The 18,317-nt window shown below is 41.1% G+C and overlaps 1 protein-coding gene across 1 annotated transcript in view; it reads right to left on the bottom strand.

Annotated features, from left to right (window-relative positions):
* Window positions 1–3,270: 3,270 nt before the first annotated feature.
* Window positions 3,271–18,317, bottom strand: part of LOC104169003 (formin-binding protein 1-like) — a gene marked incomplete at its 3' end in the record, with an annotated part of 41,205 nt that continues 26,158 nt past the window's right edge. Inside the window, exons 7-8 of the mRNA XM_009709808.1 lie at window positions 5,177–5,305; window positions 3,271–3,417 (exon numbers count right to left, since the gene is read on the bottom strand). Of these exons, the coding sequence (XP_009708110.1) occupies window positions 3,271–3,417; window positions 5,177–5,305 (276 nt within the window). The remainder of the gene's footprint in view (window positions 3,418–5,176; window positions 5,306–18,317) is intronic.

Below are 18,317 nucleotides of genomic sequence, written 5' to 3'. Positions count from 1 at the left end.
ACCTGTCCCATCCGCACTTTCCCACAGGTATGACCCTTTTACGTCTTTTCACTTGCGGACCATAAGAGAGCCAGCAGCAGTGACCTTGGTCTCCATAGGAATCAGTATAAACATGGGCCTTTCGGCATACCAATCCTACCATGACTTTAGTAACAACTATAAACATCAAGCATTATCAATTCTGAAAGCAGACACTGTCTGAAAACACATAGCCAACTTCAGAAAGTGCAGTTCCTTAGAAGAAACTTAACTGAAGGAAAAAAAAAAAAAAATCTACTGAAAGGAGAATTGGTCCTGTTTTAGCCAAAGCAGGACATACACACTTCAGTGAGGGCATAAAGCAATCTTATTTACACGGTTGCAAATTTAGTAATTAAGCCGGAAAGACTGGCCATTTTGCAAGCAGGCATGAGGCAGAACTTTGTAATATTTAAGCTGCAGAGAATATAGAAAATATTAAATCTGTCCCATATGTCATTCCGGCTCTTAACACTATCCAAGAAAATAGAGGCCCTGGTAGAAAAGTGATCTTCCAGAACCCTGCTAGCATCCACAGAGGGAGGGAACACGGAGCTGGCCATGGAAAGGAAGCCTGTTAGCAGTCTGCACTTCCACAGTTTCAAAGTCACTATAGATAATACATCCTTCCTTACTATTGTACCACACAATTCTGATGCTAGGAATCATAGTGGCTCACAGATACCATAGGAACCCCACCTTCATAGACCAATGTTTGTAATAAACCTACCTGAAGCTGAAATTTGATTATCAAAAAGCTCTGAGATACCTACATGACGTGCAAAGTTCTGCTGCTTTTATTTTGTTTTTCCTTTTTAAACAGTAATGCCTTACCATCAGCTAGTAATATTTTACTGATAGCAAAAAAAGCTGCAGAACTTGCAGGTTCTTACATCCTTTCAGCTAGTCTTGACAAAATTTGGTACATAAGGTAAATTACTAGAATTGGCATTTTCTCCATTTTTTTTTTTTTTCCCTTCTTTCCGACCAATACATCTTCTATATTAGTTGTGGTTGTTCCATTTAAAGCCCTGGTTTCTGAACTGAAGTTACTGCATGAAGAGTAGAGCTTTCATTTAACTTCTCCCCTTCTTCAGTAACTCTGTATGTCATAGCCGGGGAGAAAAAGTGGAAATAAAACCAAAGGATACCAAGAGCTAAATAAGAACTCCAAATGCATCACTGCCTTTTGTCAGTGTCATAGCGTCTGACCTTATACATTTCAAGTTTGGCAATACTGTACTTTTATTTATGATTACCAGATCCTGGAGGTCTCCTCCCAGCTGGGAAACACATGTCCTTGTGGGCCCAGAGTTTCACACAAAGCTTTTCCTGCTCAGCAGGCTCTTGGTTTTGCTCACCATTGTACTAGCTATATTATCACCAGCTGTCCTTGCATTCAACTTCCCTGGAATCTAACCTCATTTTCAAAGTTGACAACAGCACAGATCTAGTTGATTCTCCTATCTGAAATTTTTCAAGCTTAAAAAAGATGAATAAAAGAGGCAACCTTCAGTTTGAATCTTTCGAGGAAAAGGACAGACTCTCCTGATGGTGGCCTAAGAAAGCCGAAACTTGCTTCTAGAACGTTAAGGGGTGATATGGGAAAGGTCTGCTGTAATACTCTGCATTAGTGGCAAAAGCAGTACAGTATCTGGAAATAGAAAAAAATACAGCTTTTAAATTGCTACCGTGTACACCTATGGTCATCTTTATAAAGTGGCAGGACTAGCATGCTACATAAGGCCAGGAACAAGCATATCACTTTTATGAGAATCAAGAGTTAGAAACCACTGTTCCAGAGATGAGAAAAAATCCTTGATGATATTTAAAAAAGAACCCTTTATGCACATAACTGTTTTCCAGATAGAACACGCTAAACCCTTTGTAATTGTTCAGATATAACAAATTTGGTTAAATACATTTTTGTTAGTGTGGTGTTTACAGGAGATCCCTTAGTTATCAATCCTCAAAAGCCACCATTTTCTAATGTCATACTCATGCACAAGGCATCAATCTGACTTGTCTGTGTTCAAGAGAGACCAACTTGAATATAAAAATCATGGTGATTCAAACAGCTAGCTTCAAACCTTGTGTGTATTTCGCCAAGACCTCACTTGAAGATTCAAGTAGAGTATAGGCTTAGATGAATCTCCCCAACATGACTTTACCATGCAGCACCAAAAGTCGTACCTCAAGAAGCATAGGTTGTTCCAATATGGGAATCTGTGCCCCAACTCCCCCTTCCCCCACCCTGAAAGAGTAATTTTCAGATTCCTTGGTTTCCTATGCTGCTCTCTCTGAGCACAATTGCCGAGCAGAAAGTAATGGATTAATTTCAAAGCTTCAGCCTCAGGCTTATGCTGCCAATTAACAGCAGTCTCCAGGCTCTGGGCACTGAACAGCTCAGAAAAGATTCCAGTGAAAAAGACTTATGGGAAATTCAAACAGCCAGCAAGACACATGCTGTTTGTATTTGAAGCACTAATGTGATCCATGAGAAGGGCTGAAAGAGCAAGCAGAGACTTCATTTACAAAGGGAGCAGATCATTCTGAAAACAAAATAGAAGACACATTTGCCCTTGTGCTAACTGTACCTCAAGATGCTCAACCGAACTCTTTTATCAGCCTTTTCATCAGGCAGGCTTCTTTTTACTCCTAGAATGATGTTCAGAAGTCAAGATTTGCAAGACCTCATTTACAGATTGCTAGCAAATCTCAAATCTGCAAAGAAAGATTTTACAGTAAAGTAGAAATTTTGCCAGAGTTGTTTGCAATAATTTATGTAGCCAATACATTAAATACTCCCATTATTATAAAACTAACTGGAATGAAGACATTTCTGTAACATTCAGTTTTCTGACTATTAGACATAGAACCCGTCTGTATAAGAACCGGTGATTATTAGGTATTTGGAATTATGTCCACCATCTTCCTTATTCCACGCAGAAGATTGTTGTTCAATTACAGTATTTCAAAAAGTAATTACACTAGTAAAATGGGAAGAAAAAAAAAAAAGAAAAATGAAAAGTGTGGCAGCAGAGGCACTTCTGGGTGTTAAGCAGATTTGGGAAATAATCTGAGCACGTCCTGCCTCAGACAAAGTAGCTTGGGACAAGAAGCTATGCTTTGTTTTAGTTCTATGACTATAAAGCTCTTGTGCTGCAGCATGGACCCAGGATTTAAGTCTCCATATATGAAGTGATCAATACTAAAGATGACAATCAACAATCCAAACAATGCAACACTTACATTCTTGTGATCAATTGATTCTGCAGCCTTTGTTATTTCATCCAGACATTTTCCAATGATAGGGATCACTTGGCGGTCAACCTCTGCAAAAGTTTTCATGGATTCACCTATCCTCACAATTCTTCTTTCCTCCATCTCTTGTATTTTCTAAAACATTAAATTTAATTAAGATCAAATATCAAGATTAACTTCACAGTTTCAACAAATTTTTCTCCCCAGCATCCATCAAGCTGCTGTAAAATTTTTGTTTTTAATATATGTTTAAGAACAAACTAGGACAGCTATTCTCATGAAGGCACCAAGTGATACTGGTCACTCAAACATCAAAATGCCATTCTAAAAGTAATCTGTTACTATTACTGGGAATTTTTCAATTAATTTTTTATGTTAAAATGCTGATTTGTCAAACCCCCAGTTTTAGACTTTCGTAAGCGTGGTTCCTAAGGTTTTTAAAACAATAATAAATTGCAACAATAAATGATTTCATTTTCTGCACGTGTTCTGAAAAATCTTACTTTCATTCCACTGCAGAATCCAAACAAACAAAAATCTTGATGTCTCCTCTTCTCTTTTTCCCTAGAAGGTAATTTCTGCTTGACAGGCAGTCCTATACATCATATATTGTTCACACCAGGGCTTCTCAACATATGCTCCCTGTTGCTCAATGGATTCACTGCCACGATCTCCAGCATCTATTCCATGAGCCTCTTGTTTATTACAGAGGGAAACTGGATGTGGCATAACACTATTATGAGAGATTATAACAGGATACAGAAGGGCATGAACAGGATCAGCCTGTTTCACATTAGACTGCAGGAACCTTATGGAGCATTGTCAACTTAAAAATCCCCATTGCCTTAACTGATCCACAAGCAACACAAATTCTTTACAAAACAACTTATTTCAACATCTGAAAGAAAGCACTAGAACTTACTGCTGCACTGGTAGTGAAAAGGATACAACTGTGGTACTTCAACCCTGTTCACCTACAAATCAGAGCACTTAACAGATCTGGCATTAAATTTTTGCAATATATTTGTATTTATATCTGATGCCAGGGATCATTTATCTCAAAGAAATATTGGTTTGAAATACCATGAAGCAAAAGTGGAGGTGTCCATTTACCTAAGAAGTTCCAGTGCTGGATAAAAAAAATGCAAATTTGCAACACAAATATCAGTTGTTTCTCATCAGATAAGCACGTGACATTTCCTCCCTTAAAGTGGCTGTATTTTCCACTTCTGATGCTTATGACCCATTACAATGGAACAGTCATTTAGAACTTCTGTTCTACTACATTAATCGCTCTTCGTTCAGTCAAGCACAAACTCAGATCTTCAGTCAGTATAAATCTGATGGCTTTTCTGTTTTTTTCTCTACAGTCTTTCTTTAGGCACCCTAAGACATAATCAGTAAGCTTGCTTAAACCCTATGACATTCACTACTGCAGAATTATTGTGGTTTCAATTTAAACATCTGTGAAGCCTGATTTGAAGACAGGTTATAAAGGGCTGTGAGGCTTTACAGATGTAACGATGCCCAGCTGATTCCTGCCCCAACAATGCAAATAATACACTCATTCCCCAGCTGCATGGACACAAGAGTTTAACAGAGCAACACTGTGAGGATTCCAAAGACTATCGTAATCTGTAATGACAATTCAATGTCACCTTCCTCATATATTATTGATCACTTGATATCTAGTCTAAGAGAAAGGGACAGTTTATGATACCAAGTTCTCCCATCTCTTGGGTTGGGAGGCTGCACATAAAGTTTGCTAACAGTGACAAAAATCACCAAAAAGGAAAAGACAGGGTCACAGAATTTAGGAGATGCGCAATATGCCGCCCCTCTATTCTTATCGCAAGATTACGAGCAACTCTAGATCAGTGCCAGTGACCCTTACCTGGAAGATGTTTGGTATGTGTGTGTAGTAATGATCATGCTGCTCACTGTTAAACTTCTGTAGAGTGGAAGAATATTCTGCTTTGCTGTCTTCTGCCATTTGATGTCGTAGCTGGGCTTGCTGTCTTGCCTAAAGAAATGCCAAAAGAAATTTACAATTTATACAACGTGGAAAGAAATTGCATTGTCTTACTCCTCATCTTACTATCCTTACCAGTAGGCAGCACAGGAGCATTAGCACATGGGTCTCTGAACACTTCAGCTTTTGGTTTACTCCTATTTTGTAAAACAGTTCATCTACATCGAGCATAAGCCTGCAGCGTGCACACTGCTGCTGCTTTTTTCTTGTGTTACAACATACTATTTCCATGAAGTATTCTGCATTCCATGAACAACCTCTGTTCATACTGCATGTAAAACACTGAAACAAGTTTGCCCCTCTACTAGCCCACTTAACAGGCATGCACATTTTCTGTATGCTTGTGGGCACTCTTCTTGCTCGACCGTATGCCCTGTTGGAGGGCACCTGCTTTTCTCTAATGAACTACTTACCTGTTGGATAGTAGTATTTTTGGGGGAAAGGGAAGTGACAAAAAAACACCAACACAGTTTTGTCTTATTTCACATGCCTTAGCCAACATAACCATGACAAAGATCTTCACTTGTGCTCCCACTGTGCTCTCTGCAAAGTCCTTTATCTACACTTCCACGAATAGCGCTGGCATGAAGTGCACAAGGGAAGAGGAGCCTGAGTAGCAGCTGAGACACAACTCCCTTCCTATTTTTACCCACACAGATGATGTGCTTTGCTACCCAGCATAGCAGAGCATTGGCCAATTAACTCCCTAGAACAATCTGTCCCCAAGTGACCCTTTTATATTTTCAGATTCCTCCCCTTATGATTCTGCTTCCCCAGGCCTTCTGTTATCTGTTTCACTGCCCAATGTTATTCCCCTACTGCCTACCCCATCTGTCTGAGTTGCCTTTTCCTTCCTTGCTATTGGCCTTCATACAGCAACTCTTCCTTCTCTTCCCTTCCTACCCAGCTCCCTACACCCATACGCCTTCACTCCCTGTCCGGTGTCCACCTGTTGAATCCCCCCTCTCTCCCGCTTCACTCTGCTGCCCACCCAGCCCCTCTCCACCTTGCCCAGAGCTGCGGACCAAACGCTTGCTCCAGTGAGAGCTCAGCCATCGACTGGAGTTGAGTCCAGGACTTGGCTTTGCAAATCTAAACTATCCTGAGTTTGCACTCATTTTTCAGGCGCTCACAGAGCCTCCTCACCCTCCGTTGCCGACTGAGCCTTGAACAGTCCTGTGAGTGTCCAGAAAGTGTTATGTTCCAAACACTTCCTCAATTTCATAATAACCCCTTTAAGAGGGGAAAAAAAAAAAAAAAAATAGAGAAAGACTGCTTTAAAAATTATTTAAAGCACTTTGGGGTGTTTCAGGGAAACCAACGCAACAAATAATTTTAGCATATTTTAAGTGGGCTCCCATTAAAAGCAGTTGAGAACGGGGCTATTCTTTGAACTGTTCCAAGCAGACAATAGTTTCCTGACAATGAATCCATGAAATACCAAATCACGGAACATTTTAGTAATCATAACTGGAAGGTAACAAATTCTGCCAGAAGGTTTCAAATCTCAGTCTGCAAAGAAATAGGCTTCCCTCCCATTTGTTCAACTCGCACATCTCACCTAATCATTTATTTCACCTCAATCCAGCTATTTCTTTTGCAAGCACAGTCAATTGTAGGAATTTCCTAGATTCCCTTCACATTCTTTCTACAAAAATAATTCAAGCACAATAAGAAAATGCTGGGCACTGAGCACATAATAGGAGATGAAACAGTGGCATTAAATGGAAAAGACTGCGACTATAACCAAATAAATAAATCCAATGAAAGATAATGACTTTCAACTTTGTTTGTTCCCTAGGAGTTTTAACTGCCCACTAACTCCTGTAAAGGATGCATATATAAATCAGAAAATCTACCCACTGCAATGAAATTCCGAGAAACCATATCAATCAGTTTTCTGGCCAAGCGCTATATAGCTTATTAAACTTTATCATCCACACCATCATATATCACTACATTAAATATGAGTGGAAAACAATATAGCCTTGTATTACAAACACAAATTTACCAGCAAAACAGAGTCAGCCATGGAAAGGCGGACAGCTGTAAGAGTCATGTACGCTTGTCTCCCAACCCCTTCCTCAAGTCCCAGCTGCTACAGATCAATATCCATTTGTGAGGCCCATTCTCTTCATCTACCTAAGAGCAACCCATTGTTTGTGCTGACTTCTACAACAGCCCCAGTCCCACTCATACAGCTGTCTTTTTTTTTTTTAAAATAGCGCAACTCAGGAATTTGTCCCTTGACTCTATTGTTCAAGCAGAAAAACAAGAAATCCATTATTACACATTTCCAGGCTGATCCAGCAAACATTAAGCCAGAGTTCATTTTCATGAGCAAGTTCATTGGTTGGATATGAGCAAAGTAACTCTGAGCTAAATGTATACAGGAGTAGATGCTCCATTTCCAAAATGATCTTAAATGGCCCCAAATAAAGAGGAGGCAGCAGATGAGTAAGTAATATTGGGTACATTCCAAAACCAAGAATTTCTGTATGAGAGCCTCAGTGATGTTTTGTTTCTCCTGGCTATTTAATGCATTTGGCAAGCCTCAAACAGTTCAAATATTTTTCCAATGAGGTATTTGGATCTTAAAATAAAATTAAAAAAAAAATCTAGATTTTTTTTTTTTATTATTACTTCATTTGAGTATGTCACTTACTCTAACATCATCACTTCTAGTATTAACAGAATTATGTTTTATAGCTAGGTTCCTGCACTCTGCGGAAGCCCAGAATGATAAAAATGAGTTGATGACATTAAGTTTCACGTTCAGAATAATGGCTGCAGTGGCCTGGAGCTGCACAGAGTCACAGGAGCTATTTCAAGAGTAATTTATAGTTGAGCTTTACAGAAAATAAATTTTTGCCTTCTTTACTACTCACTTGTGCAGGCAAACAGCTTTAGAGAAGGTATTTTTTGGGGCTGCTTAGAGTTAGAGTATTTGCTCTGAACAGTATTTTCAGGACAAAAGGCTTTGGAATAATTGTCTCTGGAAAACCAGACCATGACTTCAGATATAAGAGGATGATACCGTGATGCAGCTTTCAGTCAACATACTCTCTCCTTTAACTGGGCAGGGATGACTGAGCAAGAGCTCACATTTCCAGCACCACATGTGAAACCACAATCCAGACCTTCTACAGACTGCCAGATTACTCAATTGTTAGAGATGTCAAGGCTAGGTACTTGTAATGGAACAAAAAAATCCCCTCCATTCTTGAAAGAAAGAAAGAATGAGGTCACCTTTCGGCATCAGAAAAAGCAGAAAAGGGTATATACATTCCAGAGATTTGTGGAGAGAAGAAGAAAAGCAGTTTGCTTTCAAATGCGTGCTTCTGCACACATTTGCAAAAGGTACACAGATTTTGCACTCTCCCTCTCTAGAACATACCTTTGTAACATCTTTTTGGCCCCAAATAAACATACACAGTGTATATACATCATTGCCTCCTCTCCAAAGTCTGTTTTTGTTAATGCAGTTCTTCTCTGAACTCACATGACAGCAACAAAACCAAAAGGTCACATATGCCAATGCATGTCTGAAGAAAAGCACTCCTGAGAGCGAAGGACAGCCCAGTACCTGCAGCACCATTAACCCTGCAACGAGCATATACATAAACTTCAGGTTTCCACTGCATGGCAATCAGGTTTAAACACAATCACACCAGAGGAGTGTTTTCTATAACTAACCCTGAAAGAAAACTCTAGGTAAAGCAAGTGTAGCTCTGATACACTGAACTCGTTAAAACCACACTAGCAGCAAGTAAGGCTTATTAAGTATGACCACTTCCTCAGAATCTATACAGAATTGCCAATAAACATAATCAAACCTGATCTGTTTTCCTTCCTTTAGACAGCCTTGCTAGTTGATGGGGGAGAATGCAGAGCAGTAGTTAACTGTAGGGCAGTAATAACTTTCAAAGTGTTGACTTTTAAAAGTCAGTAGAACTGTGGCTGTCCTCAGCACTTTTTAAAAAAAAATTTTAAAGAGAAAAATCAGGCCTCAACAGCACTTACCTTAGTGAAAACCACCACTAAACTCAATAGCCATATGAACTGGCACCACACACTATGGCTTCTATCTCTTCTACGAGGTAGCAGGAAAAAAAACAAATATTATTCTCTCAAGATTATTTTAACCACATTTCCTGCAGATTTTCTACCTTACCACTGAGTTGCAAACACCAGACTTTCGAACAGCATCAGAAGTTAGTTCCAGGTGTTTAAATGACTGCACCAGAAGTCCACAGATGGCAGGTTCAAGCTAAGTGACACATGCCAAGGTGGGACATTGATGGCCTAAAAATCCTTCATGAGTGAAGTACTTATGGAAATATTTCTTTCCCCTTTAAAATAAGAAATTAGAAGTTAACCCCACAGCCCTTTTACTCTGAAGCAACTCGTGTTAGGGAGAGGTATTTAGTCTGAACCTATTCATCACCTGCTTGAAAAATCCTGCAGTTTAGCAACATGATGCAATTTAAGTAATCACCACTTACCAGAATGAGACAAAAGAAGTACAGACAAGGAAAGTTCTCCATAGTCCTTGCAAACATGCAGTAATAGTAAAGCTTTATATACTGATCTGAAATCAATCCTAGTACTTTATGCCTTTGACCAGTGGTCAGAAAAGGAAAATTTAAGAGAGAAAGGGGATATGGACATCTTTATGATGGGCACTGTTGATCCTGAAGGTGTGAGAAAACATTAACAAGCTGCTATGCATTACATGCTGCCTCTTATAGAATTCAAAAAATAAATTCTTGCATAGTGTTACTTGCATATGCCTTCTGCCCCCAAAATCCAGTTCGATATGAAAGGCAACCGGTGATTAAGTGTAGGAAAAAATAAAAAAAAAGTATACTTTCTGCCATTTCGGGCTCCAATACAGAAAAGAATGAAGGATATTTTGCTGAGAACAATTTTCTAAGACACATTCCAGAAACAGCAAGAGGGTCAATAGACACACTGTCTTCTGGGTTTACACAGACAAAAAATGCAGCTCCTCAAGGCTGTTATGGTGGGAGTGATATGAATAACTGAAAAGGGCATAAAAAAAGCTTTGGCTGCTATTCAGCTGATCCACACTAAGTGGAACAGTTCAACTTCACAGCAGTCACTCTTGTCCAGAATGGCAGAGTTTCCAGTCAAAACTTTGGTGTAGTTTTCTTTCTTCTTTCTTTTCTCCCATTCGTCACCACCCCACACTTTTTTTTTTTAAACCCAGACAGCATGCGAGATGCATCATTGCCAGGCCACTGCCTGCCAAAATAGATCCATCTTTGGTAAAGCCAATATCAGACTCAAATGTAAACACATACACCAAAAAAAAAATCACCCCTGCCCCCCCCTCAACTACCCAATCCCTTCGAAATAACTTAATGATAAAGGCAGACTCAGAAACACTTCACCAATTTCAGGAATGCTTTCAATTGCTCACAGATTTTTCAGCTGCAGGCTCTCGTCCTCCCTCCACAGAGAGCCTCACATAGCCGCTCTCTGTTAGGAGTGGGCACCATCACCACCAGCAGCGGGGTGCCTCTTGGTAGCAGCAACACTGGCACCGTTTGCAGAATCATTAATAACAGTGGATAACAGTGGGAATTCTGCCATGGACTTCAAAACAGAGCCAGGATTTCAGGCTTTGATTTACATAGCCTTCAAATCAAGCTCAACTGTTTACTATTTTACAATAAGCAGTTTGGTCTCTCTGAACTGGCAAGCAGAAAAAGGTTTTCAAATTTGCTTTCCTGAAAGCAAGAAGGTAGAATGGGGGGTGCAAAACAACAGGGGGGGGGAACAAAAAACAAAACACTACCAAAGTAAAAAATCCTTACTTTTAACATTACAAGAGGTATGGGAGAGGAAAAAAAATTCGAGTATCTGTGGATCCTTGAAAATCCCTTGGCTGAATATAATACACAAATGAGCAAGTCACTGACAGGGGATGGAAAATCTTCATCACCAGATCTCAGGAACCATTATCCAGTGCAGTCCCATTGCACATAATTCTGCCAGACTATACAAGTGCACACTAACAAGAGATATACCAAAGCAACAAAACACCACTGAAGCTCTAACAAGAAAGACGGACCAAATTAATGGAGCTGGGACGGTAACACAGCAGGCATGCTGCACAAGGCTCTAGCACAGCTCTAATTGCTCTGGTCACATCTGCACCACAAACAAAAAAAAAATAATCATATTGCAACAAGGACTCACCTAACTGTGTCAGTCCTATGCTCATAGGACCAGTCCTGCAGCATGACTAAAGGCGCAGTTGCTTGCCAATTAATAGATTAATGAAGTCTGATGGCTAGAGGTTACTTGAAATTTTACTTCAGTGAACAAGCCCAAGACTTCGGTTGCCTGGCTTTAGACCTCAGGTCTGCCACACACTGCCTTGCACAAATTTGAGTGCTGCATTTTCCACATATAAAAAGTGTGTCGCTATTTCTTTTTCATCACGTCCAATCAATGGCATCCATTTAGTCTGCAAAGTGTTCAGAGCAGTCTAAATGTTGTGCAAGAGAGGGACCATTACATCAGAATTAAGAACAGCAGCAATGCCACCATGATGTGCACCAGACAAGCACCTCTCAGCACTCTGCCCCAAGGCCTTAGTGAAATAACTGTGCCTTCAATCCAAGTTTTGTCTCCTTGCACTGCCATTCTCATGTCACAAATACTAAATATCCAAACTCTCTGGGTGACCAAACTGCAAATCCCTGCTAACATCCAGTAGCTTGCCACACAGCTCAGAGAAACACAGTTCCACAAGGATAGCTAACAGAAGTCTAGTTTATGACAAAAGAAGGTGGTGTTCACGGTGGGTGGAAGGCTATGTGGACCTGAGGAAGGAGGTAACAAGAAAAGATGTATTCGGAGCAACAATGTTTAAATGACTTCTGGATATCTGTTTAGTTGTACTACATAAGCAATTAAAATCTGCGGTGTATAAATATAAGTATGGAACACAAATAATGGAAATTATTTCTTGAATATAAATAACGGAAATTATTTCAGGACTGTGTCATAGACTGCTTAGCCCATATTTTGAATACTGGGCACGTTCTAGACATCTCTCTCCAAGAAAGAATTACAAACACAGCCAACGCAAAATGGATAGTCAGGGTTGAAGAAAGTCACCAGTATGAATTTGCTAGCCTTAAAGCCCAACTTTATGAGTACGATACATTCACTTGTCTCTTGCAGAGCGAGAGACCCCCTTGGCTTAACTGTGAGCTTCTGAGTCTGCTCGAAACCAAAAGAGAAGCATACCAGAGACAGACAAGTGGTCAAATATCCGTAGAGAACTAGGAGGGCATTGCCAGGGCATGCAGAGATGCAGTTAGAAAAGCAAAAGTTCAGCTCAAATTGAAATTGGCCAGAGCTGTCAAAAAACTACTAGAAAAGGTTCTTCAGGTACATAAACAACAAGCAGAAACAGGAGGGAAGCACTGGCCTACTGTTAAACAGGAGAGGTGAATTAGTCACCACCAACAAGGAAAAGGTAGAGGCTCTCAACACTTTCTTCACCTCTGTCTTTGCCAACACTCGTGGGCTCCAGGCCTTGAGAACTAAAATCCAGGTTGATGCACACATAGACCTGCCATCAGTGAAGGAAGAGTTGGTGTGTGATCTGTTACAGGAGCTTGACCCCCACAAGTCGATAGGCCCTGACATTATCCACCCAAGGGTGTCCAGACAGCTGGCTGACATTGTCGTGAGGCCACTCTCAATCTTTGAAAAGTCATGGAGATCGGGGGACATCCCACAAGACTGGAAGAAGGCTCATGTCCCCCCATCTACAAGAATGGCTTAAAGGAGGCTACAAGACGTTACAGGCCCATCAGCCTTACTTCAGTCCCTGGTAAAGTTATGGAACGAATCCTCCTTGGGGGCTATCACTAGGCAAATGAAGCATGGGCTTGGAAAAAGCCAGCAAGGATTCATCAAGGGCAAATCATGCTTGACAAATCTGATCACCTTCTACGACAAAGTAACCTGCCCAGTTGATGTGGAGCAAGTGGTGGACTTTGTCTACCTGGATTTCTCCAAGGCTTTCAATACAGTTTCCCACAGCCTTCTCCTAGAGAGACTGATGTGTTGGGGTCTGGACAAGTGGTCCGTGCAGTGGGTGGGGAACTGGCTGAGGGGCTGCACCCAGGGGTGGTGGTAAATGGGTCCTTTTCAAACTGGCAACCTGTCACAAGTGGGGTCCCCCAGAGATCAATATTGGTCCCAATGCTGTTTGATATCTTCATAAGTGATCTGGATGATGGGATCAAGTGTACCCTGATGAAGTCTTCTGATGATACCAAACTGAGTGGGGAAGTGATGTCATATTGTTATGAAACTCAACCAAATTGCTATGTAGAGCATTACTGCAGAGGAGTACTGCTAAGAGGAAATACAAGTTCAGATGGATTTCCTTATCTTACACTAAAATTGGCTGGTGCTTCTGTTTCTTGGTCTCTTAACACCAAACACAGAGTATGCATGGGATACATATAGATATTTATAAAGTTTTCCAGCCACTCCTGCTGCAGTCATTAACTCTTTATTGACTGGAAATCAAAACTCTTACATTAGTCATGATTCCAAAAGGGAAACAGCTGCTATATACAGTGTCACAGACAGCAGGTTGTAAACAAGGCTTACTCTTCCAGAAATGCAAATTACAGTCCTGAGGGACTCCCTACATTCACACACTAGATTGTCCATTAGGAAGGAAGCAGTTCAGGAAGGAGATGGAATTTGCATAACCCGGAGAAATAATGTTAGTGTGAATCTAATGGCCTTAAATCACATTACCAACACTGCACTTGAATTGATGGGAAATTTGACCCACGTCACAAGCAAAGACACAGAAGGGTTTACCCAGTTCCATCTGTGGAGTTAAAGAAAAGCAGCTCCTACTCAAGTATGTAAAACTCACCACCACGCAGACAGAAGATGGGAGAATCTTATGCAGGACCCAACTCTCAAACAAGAAATGCACAGGCCAGGCCCTCTTGCACTACCTTCAGGACTGAGCCTTATGCACCTTGACTGCATATTTCACTGAGACACTGTTGCTGCACTTTTATAAATTCACAGCAGAGTATGGGAAAAGCAAAGCCTCTGGAACTATTCACTGCAGTAAGTATTCACCATATTAATGGCACACTGTAGACCTTGTCCTCCTAACATTTACCTTTGCATGGTACTACATTTTCCAAAATGCCGAGAAGTTCATTATGCCAGTAGGTGCCTCGAGGGGGCCACAAGAGGAAGGAGGTACAATAAGCCCCAGTGTCAGAGGGCAGATGACTCAGCATCTCCTGAAAAATAAGTAGTTATGGTCTGCAGAAGGCAGGCACCCACAATCTCGGGTTGTGCTTCAGAGTTTGCTGCTGACAGTCTTAATTGACTAAAACCTCAGTGATGCACATTGCAACAACAGAGTACTGAGCTGGAGATGCTCCTCTATGGTTTGTCTGTGGGGTTTCAGTGCTGCACGCTGCATCCGGCTCTGTTGTCACTTGACTGCTGTTCTGACAGAGCATGCTGTAAACGGTATCTTGAAGATAGTACAGAAACACAGATCAGAGATTTCTCCAGAGCCCAAGTAAAAATAGCTTAGTGCACCCTTCATTGTAAGGATGTTTAAATTCTTAATGAAGAGATTTGTGTCCCACAGCGCAGCAGTCTACAGGTTAAAAAAGCAGTTTACCACTTGACAGCATAACTGTGTCTGCACAGGCAGGAAGATCAGTTCAGTAAGATTTTGCCAGTGATTCAGCCCATGACTACCCAAGGCAATGTAAGCGGATGTGTCTTCTGTGGGGAAGGAGGGAGAGACAGATCCTTTACATTGCATTGAAATTGATGGTGAGCACCCAGGGAACATGGCATAAGAAAAAAAAGAGAAGAGAGAATGAAACTTCAGGCATGAAACATCAGTATCTCTCTGTAGTTATATTTACAGTCTAGAAAGTTAATGTCACGGTGATATAATATTATGAGGTTTTATGCCTTTATGCAAATCTTAAGCTATGCTGGGACTCCAAAAATCTTGGATACAGCATACATAACCTGATCTGAAAGATGCAAAGCTCCTGGGGAAAGCTCCTAAAGATTTCAATAAACTTGAGATTACTGCTATTTCCCTCAGTTTCTCCACAACAAAAACAAATAAACAAGAAAGGTCAGTATATCTAAAACTCCCAAGTATCTGAGAGTCAGCACAGAAATAGAACCATCAACTTTCTCATTTGTCTTGGTTTTAGATACAACATAAGATTGGGCAGAGAAGAGATGAAGGAATGGAATGATAATTCTGTAATAGTAATTTTGGATACAAGTTTGAATAATTTTGGAGTAATTTTGATGTCAAACTGACAGCTGACTTGCAACAAGCTCAAGCAGCTGTAAGCATGTACGAAAGCAAATTCATTAGGAAAACCCCACTGCCCCAGAAAAGATGTCTGAACGTCACAGGATACAAATAAAATCTTAATATAAGCTCATCCTTTCTGGATGCGAGTTGAAGACTTACTGAAGATGAGACAGTCAAAAACCTACAGCAAAACAAAATACCCACCCATGTTTTCAGCAGTGTCAGGAGCTTTTGACTTACAAGAGTTAAAGTCAAATTTGCACTTTGTGTCTTTCTAAATCTACTACTACTAAACTACTTTCTAAACCCACAACACACTTAGATTAATCTCAAAACCACTCAAGGTGGAACCCTCCTAACATAACAGGAACAAAAACCAGAACGAGGTGATGAGCCCTGACTTCAGGACAGCAGTTCTGGGAACTCACGCACAGCTCATTTTTTACTGCTCAAAGCTAAAAGTTGCTTTCTGACAAAATTATTACCTTGGGCGCCAAGATATGACTGTGCTACTCTTCAGAAAAGGGGCAGATCCTGCCTGACACCAAGTACTTCAAACCACTGTCCTCCCCCCTCATATGCTGTGCAAATCAAGAGGCAAAGTATTCACCCCTTCCCATGGTTGGCCTCAGCCACTTCCTCTTTAAAAGCAGATTCTGAAAAGTCTACTTTGAAAATAAACCTTTAGAAAAGCCAGCTGATATTTTTTTTTTCCAATTGCAAAAAAACTGCAAAGGCACCACTGGGTACCGCATTATCCCATAAAGATGTCAGCTTTTTAGTTATTGCAGCTCTAAAGAGAAGGAACAAACAATAGAGCGCTTCCTTATATGTACACCAGCTCTGCACTGGTGTCAGAGACCATTTCCCCAAATGGTCAAAAAATTGACGCAGCTCCACTGTGGTTTTTGAAAGAGAACTGCTTTAAAGCACACATCCCATCGCGATCCAAATGAAGCTAAAGCTTACAGTGATACCTACAAGGCTTCCCGGCATTGGCATCAGCATATTGCACCATTTACTTAGTTTATAAGGATATTTTGACAGTACAGCTTTCTGCAACACAGTAAGGTTCCTACCCTGACTTTGCTAAACTGAACCAACAAAACTTTTGTGCCAAACTGCACTCTGTGATGACACTTAAGCATCTCTCTGCAAATGTTGGCTGCTGCAATTTAGAGACTCCATGCAAACACAGGAAGGGAGGTCAGGGGCCGTAATCCACTCCCCTTTCATTGCTGCATAAAGACCCGACCATTGCAGAGACTGAACACAGCCTTTTGCTCCGTGGTCCTACCATCAAAAAAGGAGATGGCAGGAAACAAAGCTAAACACTCTGCTCTCTCCGAGATCAGCTACCAGGCTGGCTGGCTGCACAGATGATTGAGCCCATATTGGCCACAGGAGTGGCACAGAAGGCATACGCCTTCTGCATATCAAACCTGAGCCCATCCTACAGAAGGAGTTTGGACCTAGGTGCAAGATACCCATGCTGCACATCCAGCCCCGTCCCCAAGCACACACCTGGGGCCCTTTGTAAAACAGTCCTGGAGAAATAAGGAGGAAAGTAACTCTTAATTTGTTTCTCTGCCATTACCCTGGTTACTGAATCCTAGCAAACTGTAATGCCAAGAGTTATCCCTTAGGCAAGGCCATGTTAAGTGCTGGTAGCTGGCAGCTCTGTCACAGCTTACTGCTGCAGTTCTCAAAGGCTACGATGACTGAAAGATTGAGAGATGCGAGCATTTCAGAGCCTCATACAGTTCAGCATTAGGTGCATTACGTAATTGCAGCTATATATTCTTTTGATTGCATGTGTCATTGTGATCACTGCAGAATTCCATTACTCTATAATGCATGATGCAAAAAGTAGCTCTAGTGTCTGCTCATATTTGCAGGTACAAGCTAAAGTAGCCAAGGTGTCAATCTCAAGCTGAAGAAATGAGGACAACTGATCCCTTTGCTTGAAGAGCACCTTGTTCCGCCAAAGTGAATAGCACTGGCTCTGAACAGAGCCAAATTGTCTGCTTTTCTGGCCAGACAGATTTTTGGGAGCTTTTGGGAGTAGGAGTGCAGCAGCCAAGCCATAAGGGGCAAGAGAAATCAGAACCGCTGCAATAGAAGGAGAAGGTAAAAGTTATCATACTGCTTCATTTGAAGCTGAGCAGTTTCTGTATCTCCGTGGAGCGAGTTGGCGAGAGCTGTCCGCAACAGCAGTGCTCAGTTAAACAATATCCTATTCTGCACTTGGGAGTTGTGTAAGAGCCGTCCCAGTCACACGGGCAGAGGGAAGCAGAGAAAGGGCATTATTCACAGCCTGACATGGATGAACCCAGTTTAACACACGCACTTGGAAAACACTGTTCTCTCTGTTCAGTAATATTATTTCACATTCCACTCATTTTGATAACCTTTTCCTTCTCCATCTACCCTGCTGACTGACTGGAAAGCCGACTAATGCCTTCTCCTGAGATTAGCCAACACACAACTGCAACAGATTTATCCCTACCCCCCACTTCCCCCCAAGATACCACTGAGCCTCATCTTGCAATAAATAATTTACAAATACATAACACAAAAAGCTAGAGAAATTTAGAAGCGAAGCCCCCTCTG

Source organism: Cariama cristata, unplaced genomic scaffold (genome assembly GCF_000690535.1).
Source record: "Cariama cristata isolate BGI_N322 unplaced genomic scaffold, ASM69053v1 scaffold9281, whole genome shotgun sequence".
Classification (NCBI taxonomy): Eukaryota; Metazoa; Chordata; class Aves; order Cariamiformes; family Cariamidae; genus Cariama; species Cariama cristata.
This window is presented reverse-complemented; position numbering and strand designations above follow the sequence as displayed.